General features: G+C 52.6%; 1 protein-coding gene across 4 annotated transcripts; it reads left to right on the top strand.

Annotated features, from left to right (window-relative positions):
* On the top strand, positions 1–27,519 carry rfx3 (regulatory factor X, 3 (influences HLA class II expression)). Of its 4 annotated transcripts, XM_023808216.2 has the most exons (17): positions 162–308; positions 14,883–15,007; positions 15,790–15,878; positions 17,296–17,563; positions 20,010–20,084; positions 20,416–20,597; positions 21,572–21,691; positions 21,764–21,888; positions 21,974–22,089; positions 23,006–23,121; positions 23,381–23,535; positions 23,772–23,869; positions 24,345–24,494; positions 25,583–25,791; positions 26,331–26,484; positions 26,569–26,611; positions 26,774–27,518. In XM_023808216.2, the coding sequence occupies exons 2-17, from the start codon at positions 14,888–14,890 to the stop codon at positions 27,052–27,054; spliced, it is 2,301 nt and encodes a 766-aa protein (XP_023663984.1). In that variant the 5' UTR covers positions 162–308; positions 14,883–14,887; the 3' UTR covers positions 27,055–27,518. The 4 variants fall into 4 exon arrangements, with proteins under 4 accessions (XP_072570336.1, XP_023663984.1, XP_072570335.1 ...); XM_072714235.1 differs by lacking the exon at positions 162–308 and adding an exon at positions 1–155 and having other exon boundaries at positions 26,331–26,611; positions 26,774–27,519; XM_072714234.1 differs by having other exon boundaries at positions 26,331–26,611; positions 26,774–27,519.

The raw sequence follows: 27,519 nt of genomic DNA, 5'->3' as shown, positions 1-27,519 counted from the left end.
TTAAAGACCACACTGAGGGTCGGCGAAACAAAGACCCCGAAGTGAGGAATGGACACAGATCGGCAGGCGGAGCCGGGCGCGCGCCACCGGCACCCCCTCTGCCACGCCGGCGCCGCCTCTTCCCGCGCGCCATGTTAGGTTGCGCCCCCCTCCCGGTGAGCTTTATAGCAACTGTTGCCCTGCGAATCAGCGCCATAGTCACCGTAGTCCTGGCGACTGTAACCCACCAACAACAACAACCACCTCTCGCTCCATCACTACCACCTCCACCATCCTCATCCTCATCAACACACCAGTTCTCAGTCCAGGTGAATATATTTATTCTACCTATATGTGTATCTGTATATTCTCATCTCTTGGCTTGCTGATCGTTAGCTGTCTAATTTTTTTTTGTGCATCGATTTTCGCTTCGTTATCCGGTCCTTCTTCTCCTGCAAACTGAAAGGCTTACTGGATTAATTATTTCTTATTAAACTGGCTTCCCCGGCTCCGTTTCGCCTTTCTCCTTTTACGCAGATGGATCTGATCGCTACGGCAGGTGGCTGCTGCTACGGACAGCCTCTCCACTAGCTTAGCTGGCTTCATTTTGGCTAGCCAATTTTTTAAACAGATTTTTTTGTGTGTGTGTGTATGTGTGTGTGTGTGTTGGCCTCGGATGATCTCATTCTCAGCCATGCATTTCTTTTTTTTTCCAGGAGGGAAATGCCCCAGTCTTTAATTTTTAAATATGCGTGCAGCATTTCTGCCTTTTTATTGTTCTTCTTAATAGCCCCATAAGTTAGCTGGGTAAGGTGGTTCGCTGGCTAGCTGGTACGCGTTATCACTCTTTGTTTTAGCCCCGATCATGCAGCTAGCCGCCGTCAGCACTCGCATTCCCCGATGTCCGTCACAACTGCATCCAAGCCGTCGCCGAGAGAGAGCATTTTATCAAAAATAACCCGCGCCGCATACCGTGCCCCTTAAACACAGCCCGGCCAGCCACTTTCCACTGCAAGATCTTCTTTTGAAAGGGCCTCGCAATAAAAAAGTAGCGATCTATCTTGGGAAATGCACATAATGTTATCTTAAGCTGTGTAGCTGCTGTATTAATGCGCCTCCAAGTTGGAGTGATTGTGAGGGAAAAGCACATTGTCAGATATCAGCCGATTCATTGTTATTTTCAAGTCGGTTGCATTAGAAAATACGGGTGAAGTGCTCTTCCTGTGTCGTTTCTCACAGTCGAAACGGGCTGCCGACTTACCTACCTGTCGGTTCTGGTTTAATTTTTATTATTAAGAGAAATAAACTGTTTGTAAATGTAGGAGAGGAGCGCAGGATTGCAGATGCAGGGGCAGTGTGAGGACTCTGGAGAAGGGGGGCATTATGTAAATCTCAAGAGTTAAAGAAGTATTGGCACTTTGCATCGCTGGGGACTATTGTTCTCGTTTATATTAAGGGTGTTCTTTTAGATCCGCAGAAGCCTCGTTGGGTTTTCGGCTTTTTTCGTACTCCATTCCCCCGTTGCTGGATGGGGGTGGGGGTGCGCGGTTTGGATGTCCCCGGTTTAATAAGCCCCTTTATTTACGTCGGGTTTATGGTTTGATGAGGCAGCCCTCAGCATTTTCCGTGTGCCCGGGAGCGTTCGGCACCAAACATTGGAGAGGGAGCCGAGATCGGTGCAAGTCATGCCGAAGGAAGCCTTCTGGGTCCCGGTAATAAAAGCAGAGAGGGGGGCTGCTTGGATTATTAAGTTATCATGTCACCCGTCCCGCCTGCAGCGTATAAATGAACATATATTTATGGAAACAAGTCTTTTGACTTGGAGTTGAACTAAATGTTGTGTCTGGATTGGAATAACAGGTGTTTCTGCTATGAACATCCGCGCAATTCCGTATTTCTCCGCGTGTCAGGTTGATAGTGAATCGAGGCAGGGGTACAACCTGAACGGCATGGCAGCCCGTCACACCAGCTGCTTAAAACACCTGTTGGATATTGGATTGAGACTCGATTGCCAAGAGGTTGGACATTTACTGTGGAATGGATGTTTGTGAACGAGATAAGACAGCATGTTATGTGGTTTATTTTGACCTGTGTTTCATCCAGCCTTTGTATATCAGTGAAGTAAAGTAAATTTCAAAGGGTGATATTCTGAAATATTGTTTTTCCAAAGATGCACTGGTATGAATGGCCTACAATCTCAGCATTTCATGATGGGTTAATGATGTAAAATTTGAGCTGAGCAAACACTCAGTTGGACAGTGTGGTTGTATGTATCCTTTACATCCAGCTCAGGCTGGCAAACTTCTCCAAGGATTTATAACTTTTGTCAACAACCTTTTTAAAGACAAGTGCAGTTACATTCCCTTCAGTTTATCTTTCATACATGACTCTTCTTAACACGCTTAACCCATAGCACTGAACTACATTCATGATGTAGAAATCACAGAACAAGTAGATTAGAAACTATGAATGTTTATATAAATACAGAGGGATTTAATTGATAAAGTCATATAGCTATATAGGTTGATGTAAAGAAGAAATATGCCAGAAGACATTGTTGGGAGCAGTTTTTGCGCATGCACGCACACACACATGCACGCACACACACATGCACACACACAAGCCTGTTGTGTGAGCTGAGGCTAATCCTGGCGGGTCTCGTTCCTGTCCCCATGGGACACTCTCCTCTCCAGCTCTGGGCTGTTTGTGGTCACGTTTGTGGTCTGGAAAACTCGGCACAATAGATGGTGTCCAAGGTTCGTCGTGTTTGTCAACTAGTGTAAAAGTCACCCAGTTCTCCATCGTGTTTGTGAAGTCAGACAGACAAGTGCTTACAGACAATTCATAAATGTGCAATAAGTCATTTAAATAATAGTAAATAAAGATCCTAAATTAAGTCTTTCAGAATGAAATATATCAACAGAACAAACTAATTACAGTGTTTCCTGTTGCCCTTATGTTGCTATTATTGTGATATCTAACTTTTTCTGCCATGTGACCCTCCCCAGGAAAAATGGTGGGGAGATGATGATGATGTCATTACTATTCATTTATTTTTGCAAGAATCATCCTCTCTGATTAAACGTATGGATGGCTCCGTGTGTCGTCGTGGTAACCCCATGCCCCAAGCAGGCACTGAAACACGCATCACTTCCTGCCCCTCTCTCGCCACGCGTGTGCTCACCAGCGCTCCCGTTTGAACAGCAGCGCAAACTCACCGTGAGAATGAAGCATTCCAGTCGGCATGGCAACGGCTGTCCCTCGAGCCTTCTTATGGACGGGGGGTGGGGGGGGGGGGGAGATCAGACACACACGCCTAAACACACGGTACGGCGGGCGCTGCTGGTACACCATCTCAGTCGCTGGGATATTAGCGGGGCTGTCCATGGGGTGGGGGGGACGTAGTAAAAATTGTCATTATTGTCATCCTCACCCCTCTTGGCACCAGATCCTTCAGTGTCATCGCTGGAGAGGGGTGTCCACAAAAGTTTCTGTGGTGTTTAATGTATGTGAACAGTGGTGGATGGTTTGCTGAGCCCTGTGCTGTCTTCACGTCCAGAAAATATTTTGGACCTAGACGTAACGCCTCAAATAGATTTATGACGGTCTGAAAATCAGTTCGGCATCTCAGCCCTGGCCGGTGGCGTGATCAGGGTTGGGACGGCATGGGGAAGACCTCGTTAGCTTAACAGGAGAGCACTTATCTAACGTGTGTCTCTGCCTTCCTGTTAAGGAATCTACATCTGGTCGTTTCCAAGACAGCTGAGAGTGTAAGGGGGTTATATGCTCAGTGTCGGCGTAAACCAGCTTGGGGTGTGTGGTCTGCTGCGGCCGGATCGACCCACGCCGTGTGTTGAGGGGGAATGCTTGGTCCGAGGGTGTCGACTGTTCTTCCGGTAATCTCGTTAAAAGAGGAAGGCTTCACATCGGCCTAAAGCTAAGCTCATTATGTCCCAAATGGACTTCTGTGCAGTGAGGAGACGGATTCTTGGCGTGGTGTGTGTGTGTGTGTGTGTGTGTGTGTGCGTGTGTGTATTTGGGGGGGGGGGGGTTTGTACAGTGGGTTCTTGTCTGAAGATTTCTATTGCACTCTGTGCCACATATTTTTAATGTGGAGCCAAGCTGTGAATCGGGTGGGGTTTGCAGTCGGTCTGTTCCTGGGTGATGCGATTGTTCCAGACGAGGATCAAAATGTGCAATTGCGTCTCGCTTTCTGTTTCGCCTTATTTCCTGTCGGCCATCCTGCCTTTCCATGCCAGGCCTTTCGTGGGACTGTAATGAAAACGCGTCCATGATCAGCATAAAGCCCAGCTCGCGATACTCTTCCTTTCCTCACCTCCCTTCTTCAAAAGTATTCGCCAGTGTTCCGTCCACGTGAAGCGGGCGTGCATCAGAGCTCAGCGCGGAGCAGCAGCATGACCTGCAGGTCACACCCCACCCACCACCAGCCCCTCGCCTGTCATGACTCCTGATATCAGCCGACTCCAGCTCTTCATTTAAATGGCCTTCATTTCTCACACCTGCCTGCTTCTGCGGTCTGGAGGGTTGGGTGGTGGATCAGCTGAGGTGCAGTGGTACCAGTGAGGTGCAGTGGTACCAGTGAGGTGCAGTGGTACCAGTGAGGTGCAGTGATACCAGCTGTAGACAGAGGGTGGATAACAGGAGAACTGTAGGGTGCTGGGACAGGTCAGGCATGCAGGTCTCAACCCCTCCGCCTTTCATTACCCTCATCCTAATCGTCTGTCTGTCTGTCTGTTTTATCTATCTATCTTCTCGATCTTTGAATCCCTTGTGCAGTACGGGATCTCAGAGGCCCTGCACCCTCTCCCAGACGGGTGTGGGCACCTCCCTGCCCAGGCTGCCAGTCCATCACACCAGGGCACACTGGATTTTATGCACTTTGTGTGTTCGTGTGTGTGTGTATGGGAATCTTTTATTATGGCTTCGAAGAATCTCTCTGAACATATTGCTGATCCAGATTTACCGCAAATATGGCAGTAGGAACGTTAAAAATGTTCTCGGTATCACATCTGTTTCTATGACAACACATCCACATCAACTCTAGTAGAAAACGCAGATGAAGTTGCGGCACGGAGAGGCGATTTGCTAGCGGCTTGCTAATGTTAGCGGCTGCCGTGATGCGCCTATAAACGCTGTTACTTCCAGGAGCTGCCCAGTCATCACCCCCCCAGCCCTCGGTGTCGGGGCTCTCCCTCTGCCTCTCCTCCCCACCAAACCCGTTTACGTCTCCGTACGTTTCGGGCGCCGTGCAGTGATGGACTCGGCTTGCCGTCCAGTCCCGCGGCGTAAGCGAGTCTTGCCGGTGAGCCGGCCGGCTGCCTTCTGGGACTCATGTGGCTGCAGTGGTGCCCTGTAGCCTGGCTGGCTGAGGCTTCCCCTTCGGGATTCCTCCTAGTCCCTGGGCTTTGCTTGTCGAACAGCTGGGTCTCCGATAAGCATCTTCAGCTCATAACTCAGCTCGTGTGCTGTGTAGCTGAAGGCCATATCTGCCTGATTTATCTAAGTGGACGAACCGCAACTAAATGCAGTTTGATCCGGACCCTGGCCGCAGGAGAGCTCTCTGGTCAGACCCTCACCCAACCCACAGATCAACATCACTATTGAGTGTCTTTTGTCAAGCCTGTGACTGTGTCATGATCCCGATTTTCAGTCCCTCTGGCTGTAAGCTAATGACCCTCGCTGCTGTTCATGATGTATGTCGCGTTTTTCCTGTCGTGCTTTTATGTCATGCCCCTGCATTTATGGAATTAATGTTAGATTTCAGATTTATCGAAAAATATCCTAATACAGTAGCTTTCAGCTCAAAGTGCATCAGTTTATTTAAATGAATATATTATTCTGTTAAATTAAGTTACATTAGAAGTGAGAGTAATTGCTGCTTAAAAATGGTCTGTTTGGAGCCTGTCCCATCTTACCATTAAAATGGGATCATCAACATGCAGCTTTATTATAATTGACAGATATCTGGCTCCTGAAAGCGACTTTAGGATCTTAAAGGGACGGCAGCGTTCATGTAGCCTTCAGGTTTGAAGCCCATCCCTTTAACTTCTGCATTATTTCCTGAATCTGAATCGTACCTCCCAGTTGGGTATTAAATTATCTTTTGGAAGACGGAGGTAACCCAAATCGGCAAGGGGTTACATCAACCATCGGGAAATACCCAGAATCCTTTGCAAAGCCACATGGCCGCATCAGTGCGCAGACCGTGACTGTTTCGCCCGTGTAAATAGATGGAGAATGTACCAGAGCGACGGTGTGCATTCATGTATTTGGTGGACATTTGCCCGTCTGGGGCCAGCGTGGAGGCATTCCAGAAGGCCGCTTGCCGAGCATCTGCACGGCTCAGCTTGCGTTTCCCCGGACAATCTGTCAGCGTACCTGCAATATGTTGTGGACGCAGCTTCTCTCCCGGGCTGGGAGTCGCAGGCAGTGGTGCGACGGGCTGACTTCACAGCCAGCAGGATGTAGCGTCGCCGTTGTGGCCGTTGTGCCGCGTGCCAGCGCGCCTCCTCCCACTCCCCGCCGGCGATTTATACCGCAAACACGCCGCAGCGAGTCAGAGATCGAGTAAACAGCGTGCGGAGCGTCCAGCCAGCTGCCACGGGCTGATCGGCGGGCCAGTACTACTGCTGCCGTTCCACGCCACCAGAGGGCGCCGTTCAAGGATACGACGCTTTCTTCATGATGTTTTGCTGTCGCCTCCTCCCCCAACCTGTTACCTAGGTGACATTCCTTACAGCCACGGCTTAATTTCTGCTTCGTTAAGATGTCACTCCACAGCACGGCAGCCTGACGTTTCATTGGCTGATGTGATTTCCGCCCCAGTTATGGTTCTCTCGTCGATTTTCATTTATGTTCATACTTGCGGTGGCGTGATTGACAGATTGTTTGGGGGAGGTTGCTATTTGCCGGACGACTTTCCAGTGGACCACAAACTGCCGGGTGGTAACCCTTGCGGTTGTGTTACACAGTGGTTGTTTTCCTGATTAGCTGGGGTACGAGGCCTCTGTGGGTAACCTCACCCCTTTGTGGCTGGGGGTTTGATCTCTCCCCCTGCTTTTCCACGTTCTCCCTCTGCTCGTTAGGGTTTTATCCCAGAATTCCACTTTCCTCCTGTCCTCCAAAAACAGGTGAATTGGGGTCACTGGGTACTTGCCCCCCGTGTGGGGTATCGCTCGCCTTGCGCCATGTGCTGCCCGAGATTCACTGCAGGCACATGGTGACCCTGCACTGCATAAGCACCCAGGGATGGAAACCCACTGTTTCCCGAGAATAACATGGGCAGCGGGGAAGGCCCCGTCTGATTGCTGAATCCGTAAACGTTCCACATCACTTTGCGCAGCATAAATGTGAAATATGCATGTCATGAATAAGCTGGGAATTCAGAGCTTTGAATACATGTCCGGCAACACCCAGTACTCTAACTGTTTAGCCACATAACTGTTTAACCAAAACGTGGCTCCCAGTTCGTCTTGCGGAGAGACAGTATTCATCCAACGCCTGCCCAATTGTTGCGGACGGTTGCCGGGATAATGTATCCGTCTTTAGCTCGAGATGAGATGGAGCGCGGAGCTGTGGCCTTCAGCTGCCTGCGGAGTCTTCTAGAAGGTAATTAAAAGGTCCTATTAGGGCTGGCGTGTCTACAGTGGCGTGTCATACAGCAACAAGGATTCAGAGAAGTAAGATGGAGTTTTTCCAAGGCAAATGGCGTCATAATGAGAGCAAATGTCACAACACTGAGGTGAAGGTTCAGCATTGGAAAGTACTCCATCCACATACAGTTTTACGGGGGGGGGGAGTCTGGCATTTATTTGCCTGTGGGGTGTGTTTTGTATTTAACGCAAGGCGCTTCATGCAATTTAACCGCATGATGACTTTGTTTGGGACATCATGGCCTGACTGAGGAGTGTAATTAGTGTGATAGACTGGCTGCGTTTACAAGATTGCTTTTATTCATTTATCAGTCAGGCTTTTGAGTCGCTGGCTTCCCAGGATGAGTAAATATGCATTTTCGGTTTGGGTCAGGATCAGCGACACTGCAGTTCAGCCGTGGCCCAGTCACAGCAAGCTGTGCCATTAGCTTGATGGGATTTCAGATCATTTCCTCTCGGCACAAGTAAGTATTTTAAACACCGTTTAATCAGCCTAATTTGCGGACAGATTTCGCCAGTTGCTGTAGTAACAACTCGGTGTCCAAGCGTGGAGAATGAGATACTAGACTGGCTGAAATATTGTCCAGAACTGGATTTACTTTGAAGGAAATGGCTAGTGTCCGCTTCGTTGTGTGATGTCGGGTTTATTCTCCGACCACATTTCGGAGGTTCGCTCTGACGTGACTGTAGGGGCGGCCAGAGTGCACATCTCCCCGCTGGGCTCTGCACTCTTATAGTGCTGTCGTGCTATTGGCTGCTTGATGATGATGTCAGCAAGTGTTCATGCTGCCCGCTCACTGCTTACATGCTATACTGCCCCTTAGAAGATTTTTTTTAGAAATCCAGCCTGAAGGGGGCGTTGGTGGGGTGCCCCCCATGGTTCTCTCAGAGCTCTCTCTGTTTTTATCAGTATTCCCAGCATTCCCAGTTCCAGAATCTCGTCAGGATCCTCCTGCTCTTGTCTGATGCTATTTTCACTCGACGGTACAGTAGCGGAGTCGCACCTGAGCTGCGAGAATCCCTGATTCCGTCTTTGAAGCACCTGCACAATGAACGCGACTGCATCTCGGTGACATGCTCCTCGCCATGTCTGTCCCGGCCAGAGCAGACGCCAGTGAGCGCCTCGTCAAAGCGCGTCTGTTCTACCCCCCCCCCCCCCCCCCACAGAAGCTGTGCAGTGATCAGATCCTATTACCACCTACCTGGAGTCGCCTGTGTCGCTAAAATAGGCCTCACCACCTGCTCCCTGTATCCAGTTCCCGTCTCCAAATGATTAACAAGTGCCTGATTAAATTATTAATTCATCCATTTTTTGCGGCTCTGCGGGCTAAATTTGTCCCGTCTGCCTGGGGCCCTGACCCGCCGGGCCGTGTTTTGGTGGCGGGCAGGCGCTCGCTCGCTCCCTGGGAAATGTGGCGCCTTCAACACCCACTGACTCCTGCTTCCTTGGCCTCTTTCAGTAGGAGGCCGGTGCTGCTCACTGGATCCACCGCTGCTTGTTAATTGGAGGGGGGGGGGGGCTGCTTCCAGGGTTACAAACATCCTGGCTGCCGTTGATATGGTCGTTTGGTCAGGGAGGGTTCTTTCTTTAATAGTTATTAATAGTCATTTATAATTAATTACCTAACACCCCCCACCTGTCCTCCTTCCATTCACCTGAAGAACATCTTATGGATTTTACATCTTACAAGGAGGGGATTATCAGAAGATGCCCCCCCCCCGATGGACCCCCCCATACGCACACGAACAGATGGATCAGCTCCAGGCTCCTCTGCTTCCCCGACTGGGACGGAATTAAAGGCATCCCTCCTTGTGCTTAAAGTTCCTAAGTGTAAGATTAGCAGGTGTGGCAGGATTGTACAGAAGAACCAATGTCATGGCGTGAGGCTGAAAACCAAGACCTGTGCTCCTTCATAAGGCCTTCCAGTGCATTTTTTTTTTTTTTTATGACGTGAAGTTTTCTTCCCAGTATCTGTTCCAGCTGCGGGCTTCTAAGCGGCCGTCATCCCAGCTTGAAACAAGGAGTGTGAAGGAGAGCCTCGTTTGTGTGGTGGTTGTGCTTCTGGGATCTAGAAGGTTCTGAAGGCAGGACAGGCCCATGGTCCTGCTCGGGCTCGCTGCGGGGAGGACTGTCCGTTAGAGGGAGCGGCAGGGAAAGCGGCGAGTTTCTTGCATGTTGCTCGCTGAACTTTGACTGACCTGCAGTACCTAAAAAATACTCAGAGGCGTTATGGCAGGGGAAGGTGCCTGCTGGTAAATTTATTGTCTGTTAGTAATTTTATTAAGGCAAATAATTTCAGGATCTGGTTTGTAATGCAAGGTGGCTAATTCCCCCCCCTTACCTCCATCTCTGGTCGTGTTCTTCCCGAGCTTGTCACTGCCACACCGGTATGTGCACAGACACACACACACACATACACACACGCACACACACACACACACGCACCTTGTTTCCCTGTCCCATCCGGGGCCTTTGTTGCAGCCTGGCCCTGGAGCAGTAGATTTAAGTGGACCACGGGGGAGCATGATGAGGGGGTGGGGGGGGGGGGGCACAAGGCAGGTGGCTGTTTACAGCAGGTCTCTCCTCTCCTAATTAAAACGCAGCTCCGCTGCAGCAGCCCCGGGGGGGTGGAAGCTGGGCTTTGTCTCAAACCCGAGGCCTAATGTGCTCACGGCCCCCCCTGCAGCTCACTGTCATCCAGTGAGCCCAGAAGCACCCAAACACTGTGCAGGTGCTTGGGTGGCGGGCAGGAGACCCTCATGGAGAGAGAGATTCTCTGCCAGCGGAATGCTGTGTGGCAGCGGTGGGGCCCATGGGCTGCACTGCCCCCCCCAATGGGTAATTGCTCTATTGGAGTAATTACCTGGGCAGTGAGCCACCTCAGCCCGTGCGTTGGGTTGGGAGGTGGGATGTGATTTGTGGTCTTTAATGACATCGCAGTCACCAGCCCTGTTGCTCTTGATGCATGTCTTTCATTTGTGAGATTCTTACCGCTTGAGGTTGTTTCTGTTTGTTTATTTTATTTACTTCCCTCCCCATTCTAAATGGATCAGGGAGTAGTTCAGCAGTGTAGCTACATGCAAGTCCATGTTGGGGTGAAGCCTCGCGATTCACTCACAAGTTCATCATCTCCTGCTGGCCCTGGGACCCTTGCGCAGTCGCTCAGCACCTTCCGAGTGAGACGTGCCTGTTTATCCCCATGCTTGGCGCACTTCCTGTTTACCACACTGCTCTGCGTACTTCCTATTTACTACACTGTTCTGCATGCTTCCAGTTTACGACAATGCTGGGTATGCTTCCTGTTTGCCACACTGCTCAACGCGCTTCCTGTTTGCCACACTGCTCAACGCGCTTCCTGTTTGCCACACTGCTCAACGCGCTTCCTGTTTGCCACACTGTTCAACGCGCTTCCTGTTTGCCACACTGCTCAACGCGCTTCCTGTTTGCCACACTGCTCAACGCGCTTCCTGTTTGCCACACTGCTCAACGCGCTTCCTGTTTGCCACACTGCTCAACGCGCTTCCTGTTTGCCACACTGCTCAACGCGCTTCCTGTTTGCCACACTGCTCAACGCGCTTCCTGTTTGCCACACTGCTCAACGCGCTTCCTGTTTGCCACACTGCTCAACGCGCTTCCTGTTTGCCACACTGCTCAACGCGCTTCCTGTTTACCACACTGCTCAACGCGCTTCCTGTTTACCACACTGCTTGTCACACTTTCTGTTTACCACACTGCTCAGCACATTTCATGTTTGCCACATTGTTCGGCACGCCACACTGCTCAGTATGCTTCCTGTTTGCCACACTGCTCAGCACATTTCCTGTTTACCTCACTGCCCGACACGCTTCCTGTTTACCACACTGTTTGGTGGGCTTCCTGTTTACCACACTGTTCGGCGGGCTTCCTGTTTACCAGACTGCTTGGCACGCTTCCTGTTTACCACACTGTTCAGTGGGCTTCCTCTTTACCTCACTGCCTGGCGGGCTTCCTGTTTACCACACTGCCCGGCGGGTTTCCTGTTTACCAGACTGCTTGGCGGGCTTCCTGTTTACCACACTATTCAGTGGGCTTCCTCTTTACCTCACTGCCTGGCGGGCTTCCTGTTTACCACACTGCCCGGCGGGTTTCCTGTTTACCAGACTGCTTGGCGGGCTTCCTGTTTACCACACTGCCCGGCGGGTTTCCTGTTTACCAGACTGCTTGGCGGGCTTCCTGTTTACCACACTGTTCAGTGGGCTTCCTCTTTACCACACTGCCCGGCGGGCTTCCTGTTTACCAGACTGCTTGGCGGTCTTCCTGTTTACCACACTGTACAGTGGGCTTCCTCTTTACCTCACTGCCCGGCACACTTCCTGTTTACCTCACTGCCCGGCACGCTTCCTGTTTACCTCACTGCCCGGCACGCTTCCTGTTTACCTCACTGCCCGGCGGGCTTCCTGTTTACCACACTGTACAGTGGGCTTCCTCTTTACCACACTGTACAGTGGGCTTCCTCTTTACCTCACTGCCCGGCACACTTCCTGTTTACCTCACTGCCCGGCACGCTTCCTGTTTACCTCACTGCCCGGCGGGCTTCCTGTTTACCACACTGTACAGTGGGCTTCCTCTTTACCTCACTGCCCGGCACACTTCCTGTTTACCTCACTGCCCGGCACGCTTCCTGTTTACCTCACTGCCCGGCACGCTTCCTGTTTACCTCACTGCCCGGCGGGCTTCCTGTTTACCACACTGTACAGTGGGCTTCCTGTTTACCAGACTGCTCGGCGGGCTTCCTGTTTACCCCACTGCCCGGCGGGCTTCCTGTTTACCACACTGTACAGTGGGCTTCCTGTTTACCAGACTGCTCGGCACGCTTCCTGTTTACCCCACTGCTTGGCGGGCTTCCTGTTTACCCCACTGCTTGGCGGGCTTCCTGTTTACCACACTGCCCGGCACGCTTCCTGTTTACCCCACTGCTTGGCGGGCTTCCTGTTTACCACACTGTTCGGCGGGCTTCCTGTTTACCAGACTGCTTGGTGGGCTTCCTGTTTACCAGGCCTGGTATTATTATACATGGGGGGGGGGTCTCACCTGAACATGACAACACCTGTCCCCCCCGGCGTGGAGTAAGTGCCATGCAGATCTTCGCAATAAGGCCCCAGGGAATGTGCTGGACTGGTAATTACCCATCTGAGACCTCCAGCCATGGAAACCATGCCAAAGAAGGAATCCTGCTGAGAGCCGCTCACTTCCCGCTTTGGTGTCGTTTGGCTGGGGGGGGGGGGCACCTACAGGGTTACGGGGGATTAAATCACCTGCCTAACATGACACACCTGTGGTCGGGGGTGGGGGGGGGTCGCTTGCATTGCTGAGACCCTAGATGAGCCCGTAGGCAAACAGAGTATTTTGCTGTCAGTTTCTCAAATAACAGCGTTTAATCTCCTTCATGCGCCTTTTCCCGATAGTGGCTTTTCAAATGTAAATGAGATGGAGGTAGAGCCAGAGGTTGGCGCCCAGGGGCCCTTGTCTGCAGCCGGTGCGTGTGCTGATGATGAGAGGTGCATGAAGCACGGCAAACCGCTGGCGTGGAGCTCAGTGCCTCTGCGAGACCCAACTCTGCACTTTTAAATGTCTCCTATTTCATGATGGCAATAAATATTTCTACTAGGACTCTTGGGATTTAATAAAGTGACATGATGTTTTATTTTTAAACTATCCATGCATTTCACTTTCCTTTATTCCCAAGAAAAGGATTGGGCAGGGTGATGCTTAATGTATACTCATTGTGTGCTCAGTGTGTGTGCAGAGCATGTGCAGCTTGTGTACAGGGTGTGTACTGCATGTGCTCAGTGTGTGTATGCAGTGTATATAGCGTTTTCTCAGGATGTGTACAGTGTGTGTAAAGCGTATGTACAGCATGTCCTCAACATATAGCGTGTCCTCAGCTTGTGTACAGTGTGTGTACACTGTGTCCTCAGCTTGTGTACACTGCGTGTACACTGTGTCCTCAGCTTGCGTACAGTGTGTGTACACTGTGTCCTCAGCTTGTGTACAGTGTGTGTATAGCATATGTACTGCATATCATCTATGTGTCCTCAGCATGTGCATAGCATGTGTACACTGTGTCCTCCACTTTTGTACAGTGTGTGTACACTGTGTCCTCAGCTTGTGTACAGTGTGTGTACACTGTGTCCTCAGCTTGTGTACAGTGTGTGTACAGCACATGCTCAGTGTGTGTACATCTTGTACACCGTGTACAGCGTGCATACAGTGTGCTCAGTGTGTGTTCAGTGCATGTGCAGCATGTGTACAGCATGTTCTCAGTCTGTGCTCAGCATGTTTGCTTGTGCCTGTGTCCTGGTCATGTACCCAGTGGACTCCTACATTGTTTTAAAGTACTTCACCGAAGGGGGCCGGCTCAGCGCTTGTGGGAGGGGCCTGCTTCTCACTCCGTGTCTGTTTCGGCCCTTAAAGGCTTTGAAATGATTATTGTGACAGTAAGTCTCCCCCCCCCAGTGTCCCCCTGAGCCATCACCCTCCTAACCAAACGGGCTTCTCCAGGAACCTGTGGGTCAGGTACCCACTCTTCATACGTCCTTCACTGATAGACACTCATACAGTTTCTCTTCCTTCCTTTTGGGATGATTTAACGTGAGAAAAAGCCACTGCTGCTTCACTGCTGCAGTAACTCGCGCTGCAAGCCTGACAGCTTTACAGCTTTATTGTGTTTGCATAATTTATTCAGTTATAATTTTTAGAGATATCCAAGCAAGTTCAGTCAAGCTGGAAATTGCAACGGCATCAGGATATAGTACCTGTTATCAAACGGCCTCCTGTATGTACTTGCCCCCCCACCCAGCCTGTGTTGACAGGGGAAATGAGGTTTTGAAGTTTTGGAGCCTGCAGTGGGCGGGACTAGGATTAACGTTGCTTGTCAATCTGCTTTTTAACCAATGGGAAAGTCCGGTGTGAGCCATTCAGTGGCTGGCAGCCCAGGGCATCCCCGCCCACTGCTCCCCATCTTGCTGCGTCTGTGAACCTGCTGGAGCAGATTGTCCGGGGGAGGGGCTCCACGACAGCCCAGAAGGGACTGTGATTGATGAGCCCCCACTCTGCTAACGTCAAGGGAAAGGGGAAGTATCAGAGGGGGGGGTGCAGAAGTAAATCCTTCAATAGTGTTTTGACCCTCTGCTTGCCCGTCGCCTCACTGGCTTTGATGGTTAACCTCACCTCCTCCTGCCCCCCCCCAGGCACCATGCAGACCCCGGAGGCGAGCTCTGACAGCGCGTCTGCGGTGCCCCTCCAGACTGCAGTCCCCACGCAGCCCTCTGTGACGGCCCAGCAGGTGACCCCACCGGTGCCTGTCCAGCAGCAGGTGAGGAACCCCCCCCCCCCCCATTTTCCCGGCAAGCAGCCTACTCCCTACTGGTGAGAGAAATGAATATGCAGAGATATCGGGATGTTGCTGATCGGCCACGACGGATCGATAAATTTGTCACCTCTAATGAATGTTGCTGCAAGGCTTTTCTCTGCTTACCCTGTGATTTCAGCCCCCCCCCCCCCCCAGAGGCAGATTATGAATCCTTGCCTCCATTATGTCTTAGATGCTTTAACTTGGGGGTTCCCAACCTTTTGATGTCTTCAAACCGGGGGTTGAGAGCCTCCTACTTTAACTGACGGTAAACACATGGCAGCTAGAGGGCGGTGGGCGGAGTCTGGAACCTTCCCTTGAGCCAGCAGTAAATGGCACAAGTCCCTTAGTCCCTTAGTCCTCGTGCCTGGTCACACATCACCTGCCTTAGCTCCCTTTAATCTCTAACCCCCGTTTGCTCTGCTTTTGTGCCACTTCAGCTGACTTATCTGCTCAAGGTGTGCTGTCCAACACCGGGCTCCGTGTCTCTGGTTCACACAGTGTTAAAAAAAATCGATCTCTCACATCCAGCGTATGAAAAACGAATGTCCCTTAACGAGGAAGTCCATGCTTCTCACACTCGTTATTGTAGTTGTTGTTCATATTACACGCTGCCGTGTTTTCTGCGTGTTCTGCGGACCTCAGTTTCATTAAAGGTCAGGCAGGGTTTTTGTGGTGCCCCAACCCCCCCCCCCAACCAACCCCGTGGTGATGTCATGACGTCTGAAGCGTATACCGCTCTGCAGGTGCAGACGGTCCAGCAGGTCTCGCACGTGTACCCGGCCCAGGTCCAGTATGTCGAGGAGTCCAGCGGCGTCTACACCAATGGGACCATGTAAGTGCCCGCCCCTGCTAAACGCCTGTCAATCATCCCGCCACCTACGTGCCGATTGGCTGATTTCGCAGTTTGCGTTAAATCTGAGAAATCTTTTATTCTGAAACCATTTTTTTGCCTCATGTCTAATTTCTTTATTTTCTCATTCAAGCCATTTTTTTCTGTTAAAAATATTCTTGCACCATGTAATTTAGTGAAATGGCGTGTTTGGCAAACAGCCGGCTGCAGGGTGTAATGACGGTGACGGTCGTTAACGAGGGAGACACCTTCATGCATGCTAACTCCCTCATTGGCTAATCTGCCGCTCCGGTGCCTTTGCGGGTGCTGCTGCCCCCAGGCGTGGTGACCTACGGCCCTGTACTGCCCTCATCTGGCCTCGTGTCACTGAAACACGCCTGTCACACGCAGCTGGGCCGTGGACGTGCAGCCCTCCCTCTGCACACGTGTGTGCGTGGCATGTGTGAGCATGTATATCCTGCTTTTATTCTTTTTCCTGAGGCACCAGCTTCTGCACAAATATTGTGAAAGTTTCTCCGCAAATAACGTAATGTTTCATTTTACTCTTTCATCTACATTCACAAACGGAGGGGTATTTTTAGAGATACCGAAAGCTTTCCTCCTCTGTTATGGAGTTTCACCTGTTATGGAGTTATGTTCACATTGACATCATGTTTATCTAGTCAGCGGTACCACCCCCCCCTCCCCCCCCAAGCACCCCGTGGCGGAGATGCTAACTCTGATGTTTGTGTCTGTCTGTCTCAGAGAAAGTGAGGTGTGTGTCTGTCTGTCTGTATGTGTATATGTGTGTGTGTGCGTGTGTCTGTCTGTGAATGTGTGTGTGTGTGTGTGTGTGTCTGTCTGTGTATATGTGTATGTGTGTGCGTCTGTTTGTGTCTGTATAAATGTGTGTGTCTGTCTGTGTGTCTGTCTGTATGTGTGTGTGTGTGTGTGTGTCTGTGTATATGTGTGTGTGTGTGTCTGTCTGTCTGTTTGTGTCTGTATATATGTGTGTGTCTGTATGTGTGTCTGTCTGTATGTATGTGTGTGTGTGTGCGTACTCAGTTACCTGCCGATGACCAGGAGAGTCTACAAGTGGCATCAGGTTCCTTGGGGGGGGGGGCGGGGCTGTGTAGGATCCTCCAGCTCAGTTGCTCTGCTGTCACGCAGGACTTTCAGCTACATGGGGCCTGCAGAGACCCTCCCCTTACGATGGGCTGCCTAGCCTCTGATGGAGGGAACATGGAGAAGCTCATCAGCGCTCCCTAGTGGTGACGGCAGAGCGGCTGACCTGAAACGCATCTGCCGGCCCAGATAGCATTAGGGGTCTCTGAGACTCGAGAGAAGCCCCTTTCTGGAAACTGCTGGCCTCACGTTTTTACTGATACCCCCCCCCCCCCACCTGCTCTACCTCCTTCAGACGGACCTACTCGTACACGGAGCCGCAGTTATACAGCCAGAACAGCGGAGGGAGCTACTTTGACACGCAGGGAGGCTCGTCGCAGGTGACGACAGTGGTGTCATCGCATGGCATGGCAGGTGGCGGCGGGGGCGGCGGCGGGCTGTCCATGGGCCTGACGGGGGGGCAGATCATCAGCAGCTCTGGAGCGTATCTCATTGGCGGAAACTCCATGGAAGGATCTGGCCCTCACCCCCCCACACAGACGAACCGAGCCTCCCCAGCAACCGTGAGTGCCTGCCCCATCTGATGCTTTCCCTGTCTTGTTACTCACTTCCACCCATCTCAACCAGAAGAAATTGGGGGGGGGGGGGTGGTAGGGGGCACCCTGGGTTGTGTAAGTCAGGCTGGAGGATCCCTCTCGTGTCGCTACCGGTCCTTGGGGACTCCCGGACGGCCCACGTTTTTCCTCCCTCCCAACTCCCGTCTAGACAGTCCACGTTTTTGCTCCCACCCAACTCCCGTCTAGACAGTCCACGTTTTTGCTCCCTCCCAACTCCCGTCTAGACAGTCCACGTTTTTGCTCCCTCCCAACTCCCGTCTAGACAGTCCACGTTTTTGCTCCCACCCAACTCCCGTCTAGACAGTCCACGTTTTTGCTCCCTCCCAATTCCCTTCTAGACAGTCCACGTTTTTGCTCCCTCCCAACTCCCTTCTAGACAGTCCACGTTTTTGCTCCCTCCCAACTCCCGTCTAGACAGTCCACGTTTTTGCTCCCTCCCAATTCCCTTCTAGACAGTCCACGTTTTTGCTCCCTCCCAATTCCCTTCTAGACAGTCCACGTTTTTGCTCCCTCCCAACTCCCGTCTAGACAGTCCACGTTTTTGCTCCCTCCCAACTCCCGTCTAGACAGTCCACGTTTTTGCTCCCTCCCAACTCCCTTCTAGACAGTCCCCGTTTTTGCTCCCTCCCAACTCCCTTCTAGACAGTCCACGTTTTTGCTCCCTCCCAACTCCCTTCTAGACAGTCCACGTTTTTGCTCCCTCCCAACTCCCGTCTAGACAGTCCACGTTTTTGCTCCCACCCAACTCCCGTCTAGACAGTCCACGTTTTTGCTCCCACCCAACTCCCGTCTAGACAGTCCACGTTTTTGCTCCCTCCCAATTCCCTTCTAGACAGTCCACGTTTTTGCTCCCTCCCAACTCCCTTCTAGACAGTCCACGTTTTTGCTCCCTCCAAACTCCCTTCTAGACAGTCCACGTTTTTGTTTCCCTCACAACTCCCTTCTAGACAGTCCACGTTTTTGCTCCCTCTGAGCTCTCTGCCAGAGGAAAAACATGGACTGTCCGAGGGTCCGCAAGGACTGGGTTGAGAAACACTGCGTTAGGGTAACTGGCTTGGTGCACTGGTTTGGTTTAACGTTACGCCCGAGCCCCAAAGCTCCTGTACAACCACGGGGCTCCATCCCAGTGGTGAGGTTTGTCAGGAAGCCATCTTCTCAGGTCATTCTCCTCCCAGTGTGTATGCCGGCTACCTGCGGTCGCTGGGGTGCAGGGTGTCCCCAAAGGCCAAAACCACTGGTAGATGCTATGCTGAGAAACAGGGCTGGGACAGTGAACACAGAGGAGCTGGACAGAAGCAAAGTCATATGTAACATGTGCAAAATGGAGGTGAAATATTGCGGAAGTATGGCAGCTCTCCGGAACCTTCTAATGTGACATCATCCAAGCACGCAATCATGCACGCGGTCATGTTAATTTAGCAGTTCGTTAATGCAGCTGCATTGGGGACAATTCGTAATGCGCATATTAATATATTTACTAATGTAAATGGTTAGAGGCTCCCTTATACAATTTACAACATTAGGTCTCTAATAATCTCTTTCCCACCCAAGCATAACTGGTACTGTAACTGAAATATCTCTAATCGAATTGATACTGAATCGAATTGAATCCGAAATGGAATTGAATCAGGACCTTGTGAATCAAAATTGAATTGGTCCTGGGTGATATCCAGCCCTTCTCAGAGACGCTGATGTTTTCTTAGCAGTGTTGTGGCTATGGGTTGCATGTGGGGTGGGGGGGGTTAGGGGGGTGGTGAGGAGGGACTCTTCAGTGGGGGGCTTTGTGCTGAAATGGCTCTGACCCAGTTTTAAATGGGTATTCAACCAGTCGAAGCATTTTATCAAAAGTATTAAAAAGTGTGTCTATATATACTCCACACAAACGTAAGAAGTGGTAACTTGTTGCCAGACTGGGAGATGGTGGTTTTGGCTAATGGATCGATGCTGCCCTCTAGTGGCAGAATTGGTGTAGTGCTGCGGTTGTCATGTAGCTTGAGTGTTGCTCGGGGTGATATACAGGTAAAGGGCTGAAAAACGAGGCTGTCAAGTCTCTGGCCACTTCGGGGATATGGAGCTGCTCCATGTCTGATTTGGCTCAGACAACTGGCCTCCAGGTGGCGCTGGTTTGACCGGGGTGTTCACTGCTGCCACAAGCTGGGAGAGCCGACAGGACGGGCATCACACACACACACACACACACGGCGGTGGGTTGCAGGGTGTGCGGTGTTTGCTCTCTCGCTGACTCTCACCATGAGTTTGAATCTCAGTTGAATCCCCCCCCCCCATGCCCCCCTGCCTCTGTCCGCTTTGGCCTGTGTTGGTTTTCTCTGGTTTTCTTTCTTTTTCTTTGTTTTTAAATTTCCTTTGTTTTTCCTGCTCTGCGGACTGTCAGATTGAAATGGCCATTGAGACACTCCAAAAGTCAGAAGGTTTATCCACCCAGCGGAGTTCGCTGCTCAACAGCCATGTAAGTTGCCCCGATTGAAGCCACACCCCCCCGTCCTCTCCCCCACCTGCATGCCTTCCTGGACACCCCCCCCCCCCCCCAATCGGTGGAGGAGTTTCTTCTTCCTTCTGCTTTATGTTGCTTGATTTAATTCGTTCCTCAGCCTTCTCTGCCCTACACTCCTCAGTGCATTTGTAGAAATGGCCTCCCATTGGGGTGGGGGGTGGGGGTGGTGGTTGTGACTGCAGGTCTGAAGCACATACAAGACCCCCGGGATGTAGCGCCTCACGCGGGCAGCGCCGGCATCGTGGGATAGTGGCTAACCCCCCCCGCCCACATTCCTCCCAAACAGCTGCAGTGGCTGCTGGACAACTACGAGACGGCGGAGGGCGTGAGCCTGCCGCGCTCCACACTGTACAGCCACTACCTACGGCACTGTCAGGAGCAGAAGCTGGACCCGGTGAACGCCGCCTCCTTCGGCAAACTCATCCGCTCCATCTTCATGGGGCTGCGCACACGCCGGCTCGGCACCCGGTGAGGAACTGCGTCCGTGGGACAGCGTGCAAACGCACACGTCCGTGCCTCTGCCTTCCTTTCCAATGAGATACACCTCCATTACCCAGAGACCCCCCCCCCCCCCAAATTCGAACCGGTGACCCGCTCCGTCCATCTCTCTTGAGGCTGTGACAATTAGCCTAGCGTACATCCTCCAGACAGGGGCCATTGTAAAGCAGGTCACTGGGGTAGAGGCGTGTGAGAGAGTAGCGGCACGCAAGCAGTGAGCTGCTTTGATCATTCTGGAGAAGAGAATCTGTGTCACCGCGATGTTTTGGCTTTTGACTGTATCCAAGCAACGGAGCCGTCTCCGAACACGCCTAAAGCCGATCGCTCCCGCTCCGCCACTCCAGCTCCAGCCGCCACCTCCTGGTCCTCTTCCCGTTTGTCTCCCCATAACACTGAGAAGAATAACCTTTCCTTAGTGGCTGTACCTTTTATCATTTATGAGGACCAGGGATTGCTTTTTCATTGCCAAGGGGAAGGTTCCAGCCCAGGTCCGTCCCGGGGCCCGGCAGAGCCGCGGCACCGATGCAGCTGCCCGTCCTGCTGCACGCCGCTACCAGGCGCCCGCCACTCTTCTGGCTCCGAGTTGCTTTCGTGTTTGCAGCCCGCAGCCCTTAATATTTTATGGCTTTGCAGCAAGCTGTGCTCTGTGTTTTGTGAATTAAAGATCCTGTGTTTTTCTGTCGAGTTAAGCCCCGGGAAGGAACCGTCTCCGGCTACTTGGAATTCAGTTAATGTGTCGGAGTCTTGGCAGCGTTTACGCGCGTCCCTGTCTTAAGATTGTGGATGGTATCTGGAGGTGTTTGGATGCCATGGGACTGGTTATTGCGAGAGCTAATTATAGTTAGGTAATGTTACTGGACTTTTTCTCTCATGGTGTTACACTGATTTCTATGCGACCTTCATATGACCTCTGCGTGACCCCCCCCCCCCCTTGCTCTCCCCAGGGGCAACTCCAAGTACCACTATTATGGTATCCGGGTGAAGCCGGACTCCCCCCTGAACCGGCTGCAGGAGGACTTGCAGTACATGGCGCTGCGGCAGCAACCGGCGCAGCAGAAGCAGAGGTGCCCGGGCGCGGAGAACAGCGTGGCTGTGTCACACGCAGGCAGGGGCTGTAACCCGCCGTCTCCCTGCAGGTTCAAGCCTGTGCAGAAGGTGGACGGCATGAGTAGTGAGAACTTCTCCGCGGGCGGCCAGCACCCGCCCAGCGCCGCCGAGCAGACGGTCATCGCGCAAAGCCAGCACCACCAGCAGTTTCTAGGTGAGGGCTGGCTGGGTGGAGGTGGGGGGAGCCTTCGTGCGGAGGGGGGGGTTTAGCGCGCTAATCGCTGTCTCCACCCTCACAGACGCGTCCAGGGCTCTCCCTGAGTTCGTGGAACTGGACATGGGCGACACGAACGTGGACCTCATCGGTCCAGAGGACGTCAAGGCCCTGCAGGCGCTGTACAGGGAGCACTGCGAGGTGTGTGGGGGGGGGGCACTTGCTGGGGCTCTGTGGTGTTAATATCCGCTTGTATTCGCTGATTCTGTGAGACTTCCCGACCTTTAATGGCTCCTTCTGGGCAGGTTTAAAGGAAGGGACAGCTTGTGTTTCAGTGGCAAACAGCCGCCAAATGTGCTGCCCCAAGCCGATTAACGGGGTGGGGGGGGGAGTCAGCTGACCCGGGCCTGCTGGGGGCCATTGTGATTGCCGCTGTTTACGAGGCGAAGCGTGCGGGGTGGAAGCCTGTCGCCTGGTCGACACCCCGCCGCTCTGTGCCGCCATTGGCACAGCGGTGGAGCATTAGCGATGGCGTTTCCTGGTGGGGGGAGGGAGGGCCCGTCGGCTGCTGAGGGAGGGGCCCGTTCAGCACCGGGAGGGGGCCGCAGGTGGCCGGCCGGTGTGAGGCCGCCGCTTTGTGAGGAGCTCCATCATCCCGGCGGGAGTCGCGCTCCCTCCATGTTTCCCACCCGCGCGGTGTGGAGCCGGCGATCAAGGCCCTGGGGGCCACGTGGCTCCTCTGACTCGGCTGTGACTCGGCCCCTGCACGCGAGCGAAGGGGATTTCCACTGCGGGACCTGCCTGAAAGAGGCCAGACGTAAAGCTGCGCACCCCCACTAAGCGTGTTGCGAGTGCACATGAACAACGGGTGACATTCTGTGGGCGGCTCAGCGGAGGTTAAACGCTGCTGCCCCCTAGAGGTCTTGCCAGGGGTCTCCCGCATAAATTCGCCTCATTCTCTCAAGCCCCTGAGCTGCTGTAAAGCAGTCCTGCTAGGAGTCATGTACCCACACAGATCTGCGGTTTTGGGGTCAGACTCACCTCCGCTGCCCTGCTCGGAATCCTCCAGATGGCGTTACCGTGGTGATTACCCCGCATGTGCTTCTGTGTTCTGCAGGCCATCCTGGACGTGGTGGTGAACCTCCAGTTTGGGCTGATAGAGAAGCTGTGGCAGACATTCTGGCGCTACTCCCCCAGCGTCTCTGTAGAGGGCGCTACCATCACAGAGAACAGGCAAGCCCCACCGTCGCCGAAGGGCGGAGCTTCTTCTGACTGAGCTCCCTAGTAAATGTTTGTGGGCGACTAGACAGGATTTCCTCTAACAAAAGGGGCGGTGGACCCTTCTCCGTGGTACGACCCACACGCCAAGAGCCCCCTCTAGTGGTTTCTGTGAGATACTACTGCAGGAGACTTCCAGGATTCCAAAATGAGAGTTATATATAGAAGTCTCCCTTGGGCTTCTCTGACACTGACCCCCCCGTCCCCCCCACAGCGGCGTGAGCGAGATTGAGGGCCGCCTGCCGCGTGCCCGCCTACTCCAGCTGTGCCGCAGCGAAGCCGTGCTACGCTGGATGAACGCCTGCGACCACGTCATGTACCAGGCGCTGGTGGAGATCCTCATCCCGGATGTGCTGAGACCCATTCCTAGTGAGGCTGCTATTTCCCCCTGGGCACAGACCATCAGTCTGAGCACTGACCTGCTTACTGCATATTCATTGTAGTCTCTGCCGTGAGCCTGGCCGCTTTCCCTGCGGTGTGTGGAGAAAAATGCCAATAAAAATTCAGTGACGGATTTCGTACCGATTAGAGAGGACAGCCAGGTTTGAGCTGTATGGAGAATGTAAACGCTGCTTCCTTGTGTGTGTCTGTGTCCCTCCCTCAAGGTGCCTTGACCCAAGCCATCCGTAACTTTGCCAAAAGCCTCGAGGGTTGGCTAAATAATGCCATGAGCGCCGTTCCACAGAAGATGGTCCAAACCAAGGTGAGTCTGCGGGGGGCTGTTGGGTACTGCTGCCGGACGAGGTGCCGGGCCAGACAGAATCATGCTAGTCAGTAACCCCCAGCGTGTTTTTGTAGTGCTCTGCTGCTGTCTGCCCGCCAAACACCTATGAGGAACAATTTAAGCACAAAAGGCCTTTGTCAGAATGGGCAGAACCCACATTCTGAGCTGTTGTGGGAATAAATGAGGTGGCTTTTGTGCTGTAGGTGGACAGACACCGGGGATGTAACCGGCTGTACTGAGAGCCAGGCAGGGGGACACTCCTCCCTCACCCCCAGAAACGAAAAGCGGCCTTTATGTGCCAAATCTGCGTCGAAAACTAAAATAAACGCAGATGGATTTTGTGACCGTGCGGGATTTTGTCCTTAATGGGGATTTTTGTTTATGTGCCGATTTGTAGAGACACGTTCAGGCCAGGATATTTGGATTAACTGCGGCTCTCTTTCGCCCCCTACAGGTTGCCGCTGTTAGTGCCTTTGCGCAGACGCTGCGCAGATATACGTCCCTGAACCACCTGGCGCAGGCGGCGCGCGCAGTCCTGCAGAACACCTCGCAGATTAACCAGATGCTCAGCGACCTCAACCGCGTCGACTTTGCCAACGTGCAGGTGAGGCGCTCATGACTGGTGGTGAAGGTGTCCCCCCACCAGAGCATGCGAGCGGAGCGGAGCGGTGAGAATTTCTGCTCCTCGCTCACGAGGCTGTTGGCTCCGCCCGCTCCTCCGCTCTAATTCGCACTAAGCCGCTCAACACCGCTCCTCGCTCCACTGAAATGTCCTCCCGCTCCAGTCAAATCGCTCCAATTTAAAAGAGGGACAAATAATCTGCATGCCTAACAAATGTCACCTTAAACCGAAGCCTTATATCATAAAGAAATGTGAGCAATGACAATATTGCCACTCAGAACAGAAAATATTTATTTTTAAACATATAGGCAACAACAGACAGGTTTGGCAATGGCATTCCACACAAAATAGGCTTAAAAATAAAGGAATCAGTGGGCTTAATAGCCTAAAGAATATACAGGCTAAGCATCCACGTTTAAAATTCCTCATTTTTGCTGCTGCTGCGTCTCTATAAAATAAAATTTCACTGACAGCGTTACGTGAAATTTAAAAAATCCTATTAGACCTACTTTGAATGACAAAACTAATTTATCTGATTACCAATATTTACTTTATAGGCTTTTATACTTAGACTTTATAGACTTGATATGCTACAACCATATAAAACTTGCACGCGTTTTGCTCTGGCTTCCGCTTGTTCGCATAGCACACTCATGTTTCTGAGAAAAGTGATTCCAAAGTGAATCTTTTCTCACTGAAACAGTTTCACCACATTGTTGTTCTTGCTGTACATTCTTGTCATCTATACGTTTGATAAGAATAGTACACTTGTATGATTTATCAGTTTCCTTTGTGAAATACTTTGCGAATTCCATCTCGGCCAATTTGTGTAACAGTCTTGATAATTATACAGATGAATTCTGGGTAGATTTGGGCACGCCTCAGAGTCTTAGTGTGAGCGGTATCGGAGCGAAATTGGAGCAAGACAGAGCGACCGCTCCAGCCTTAATTAAAAAACCGCTCCGCGCTCTGACCAAATTCCGCCCGCTCCGCTCCTCGCTCACGTTCCGCTCCTCGCTCACGCTCCACTCACATGCTCTGCCCCCCACCCCCCCCCACCCCTTACACAGGAGCAGGCCTCATGGGTGTGCCAATGCGAGGAGGGCGTGGTCCAGCGCCTGGAGCAGGACTTCAAAGCCACGCTGCAGCAGCAGAGCTCTCTGGAGCAGTGGGCGGCCTGGCTGGACAACGTGGTGACCCAGGTGCTGAAGCCTTACGAGGGCCGGCCCAGCTTCCCCAAGGCGGCCCGGCAGTTCCTGCTCAAGTGGTCTTTCTACAGGTGAGCTCCTCCTTCTTCATCATCATCATCATCGTTATTGCCCACAGGCGATCGGTTAGCTGCCACGTCGTGTCACCGCGCCCCGTAACGTGCGGCTGAAAGCAGGGCTCAGGCTTCACCCCTTCTCTCCCATAGTGCAATTTGACTCATTGAATTCAAGTCTTTTGCCGTTTCTGGTTTGCTAATAAACGAGTATATATTTGCCTCCCCTTTGTGTCTCAAAGCCTGTGTACACTGTTATACTGTGGTGGTTTGACAGAAAACAAGAGGCATAAAATTACCAGAGGGATTTGATTAACTATTAATTAACCCTGTTAGGTCAGGGAACTGGGTACGAGGGAGGGGGGAGGGTGTTTTTGCTCCAACAGCAGTATATTGTTCACAAATTGCAGTGCTTTAGATGTTTAACTAACATCAGATTGCTGTGAGCTCCCTGATTATACACTGCGATTCTCCCTCCGAGTGCCTGTTTTTTCTGGTAAATACGGTACGTGTGGCTGGCTGTGCTCTGACTCCGCCCCCTCCCCGTCTTCCCGCAGCTCCATGGTGATCCGCGACCTGACCCTGCGCAGCGCCGCCAGCTTCGGCTCCTTCCACCTCATCCGGCTGCTTTACGACGAGTACATGTTCTACCTGGTGGAGCACCGCGTCGCCCAGGCGACCGGCGAGACGCCCATCGGCATCATGGGAGAGGTGAGGGCGCACTGGACTCCGCACGCACTGGGTGGCTCGCTCTTACGTCGTCCGCTAATCGTCTGCCTTTCTACCGTCGCGCAGTTCGCCGACCTCAGCACCATGTCACCTGCAAACATCGACAAAGGTGAGTAAAGAAGACGGCGACGACTGTCCAATCAGGACTTTCCTTATAATGCTATGCACCTTTGTGAAAAGACGGACAGGCAGAATGATTGGTCGATTGGCCGCCTCGTGAGCATGGAGGCCGGCTTGTTTATCCCTATGCTGGGTGTCACTGCCCCCTCAGATGAGGTGAGCGAGATGGAGAGCGACCTGGATGAGGACATGGAGGACTCCGGAGAGCCGTTGGCCAAGCGGGAGAAGGCGGAGACCGAGGTGATCCAGGTGCTCCAGGTGGGGGCGCTAGAGGATGGCGGCAGTGCTGTGGTGGGCGTGATCCAGCCCGACATGCTCAGCTCGCTGTCCCAGCCCCCGGCCGACCGGGTGGACCACATCCTGGTACCCGTGGGTGCCACCCCTACCATCCAGCACTGCAGTGCCACCGGGAACACCTATGCGTCTGTCTGAAGATCCCCGCCCCCCCCTGCCCTCCTCCCCCTCTGCGTCTCCGTCTTCTCTCTCGCTCTCTCTCTCTCTCTCTCGCTGTTGGTGTCGGCACCCTCCCTCGCCCGCCGAAGCCGGAGAGGAGCGGCCGCCGTGTCATTCTGACTGTTTGGCAGAGGCCCTGCTGCAGGTCATGTGACCATTAGACGCCCATCATGGCTGCAGCCGACGTCGGCTGGAGATAAACCAAAACCCAGAACCTGGCCATCCAAACGGGGATCGGTCTGCAAGTGGGCCAGCTGAGTCTGGTGTCATATGACCCAAATGTCACGTGACTGTAGTATCACGTGACCATATATATACATGTTTCTGTGTTTTGTGTGTGTGTGTGTGTGTGTGTGTGTGTGTGTGTGTGTGTGTTTGAGGGAGGCTGGGATGAAAAAAGGGCTGTAGATTTTCAATGCCCCACTGTAGCTGTGGGGGGGGGGG

This window comes from Paramormyrops kingsleyae, chromosome 7 (genome assembly GCF_048594095.1).
Source record: "Paramormyrops kingsleyae isolate MSU_618 chromosome 7, PKINGS_0.4, whole genome shotgun sequence".
Taxonomy (NCBI): Eukaryota; Metazoa; Chordata; class Actinopteri; order Osteoglossiformes; family Mormyridae; genus Paramormyrops; species Paramormyrops kingsleyae.
This window is presented reverse-complemented; position numbering and strand designations above follow the sequence as displayed.

Bases quoted from the DNA above. Each gene is read 5' to 3' on its own strand.
- rfx3 (XM_072714235.1), top strand. From the start codon at position 14,888: ATGCAGACCCCGGAGGCGAGCTCTGACAGCGCGTCTGCGGTGCCCCTC. The intron at 21,889-21,973 runs GTGAGGGCTGGC...CCACCCTCACAG, and splicing joins GCACCACCAGCAGTTTCTAG to ACGCGTCCAGGGCTCTCCCT. The intron at 23,122-23,380 runs GCAAGCCCCACC...TCCCCCCCACAG, and splicing joins GCTACCATCACAGAGAACAG to CGGCGTGAGCGAGATTGAGG.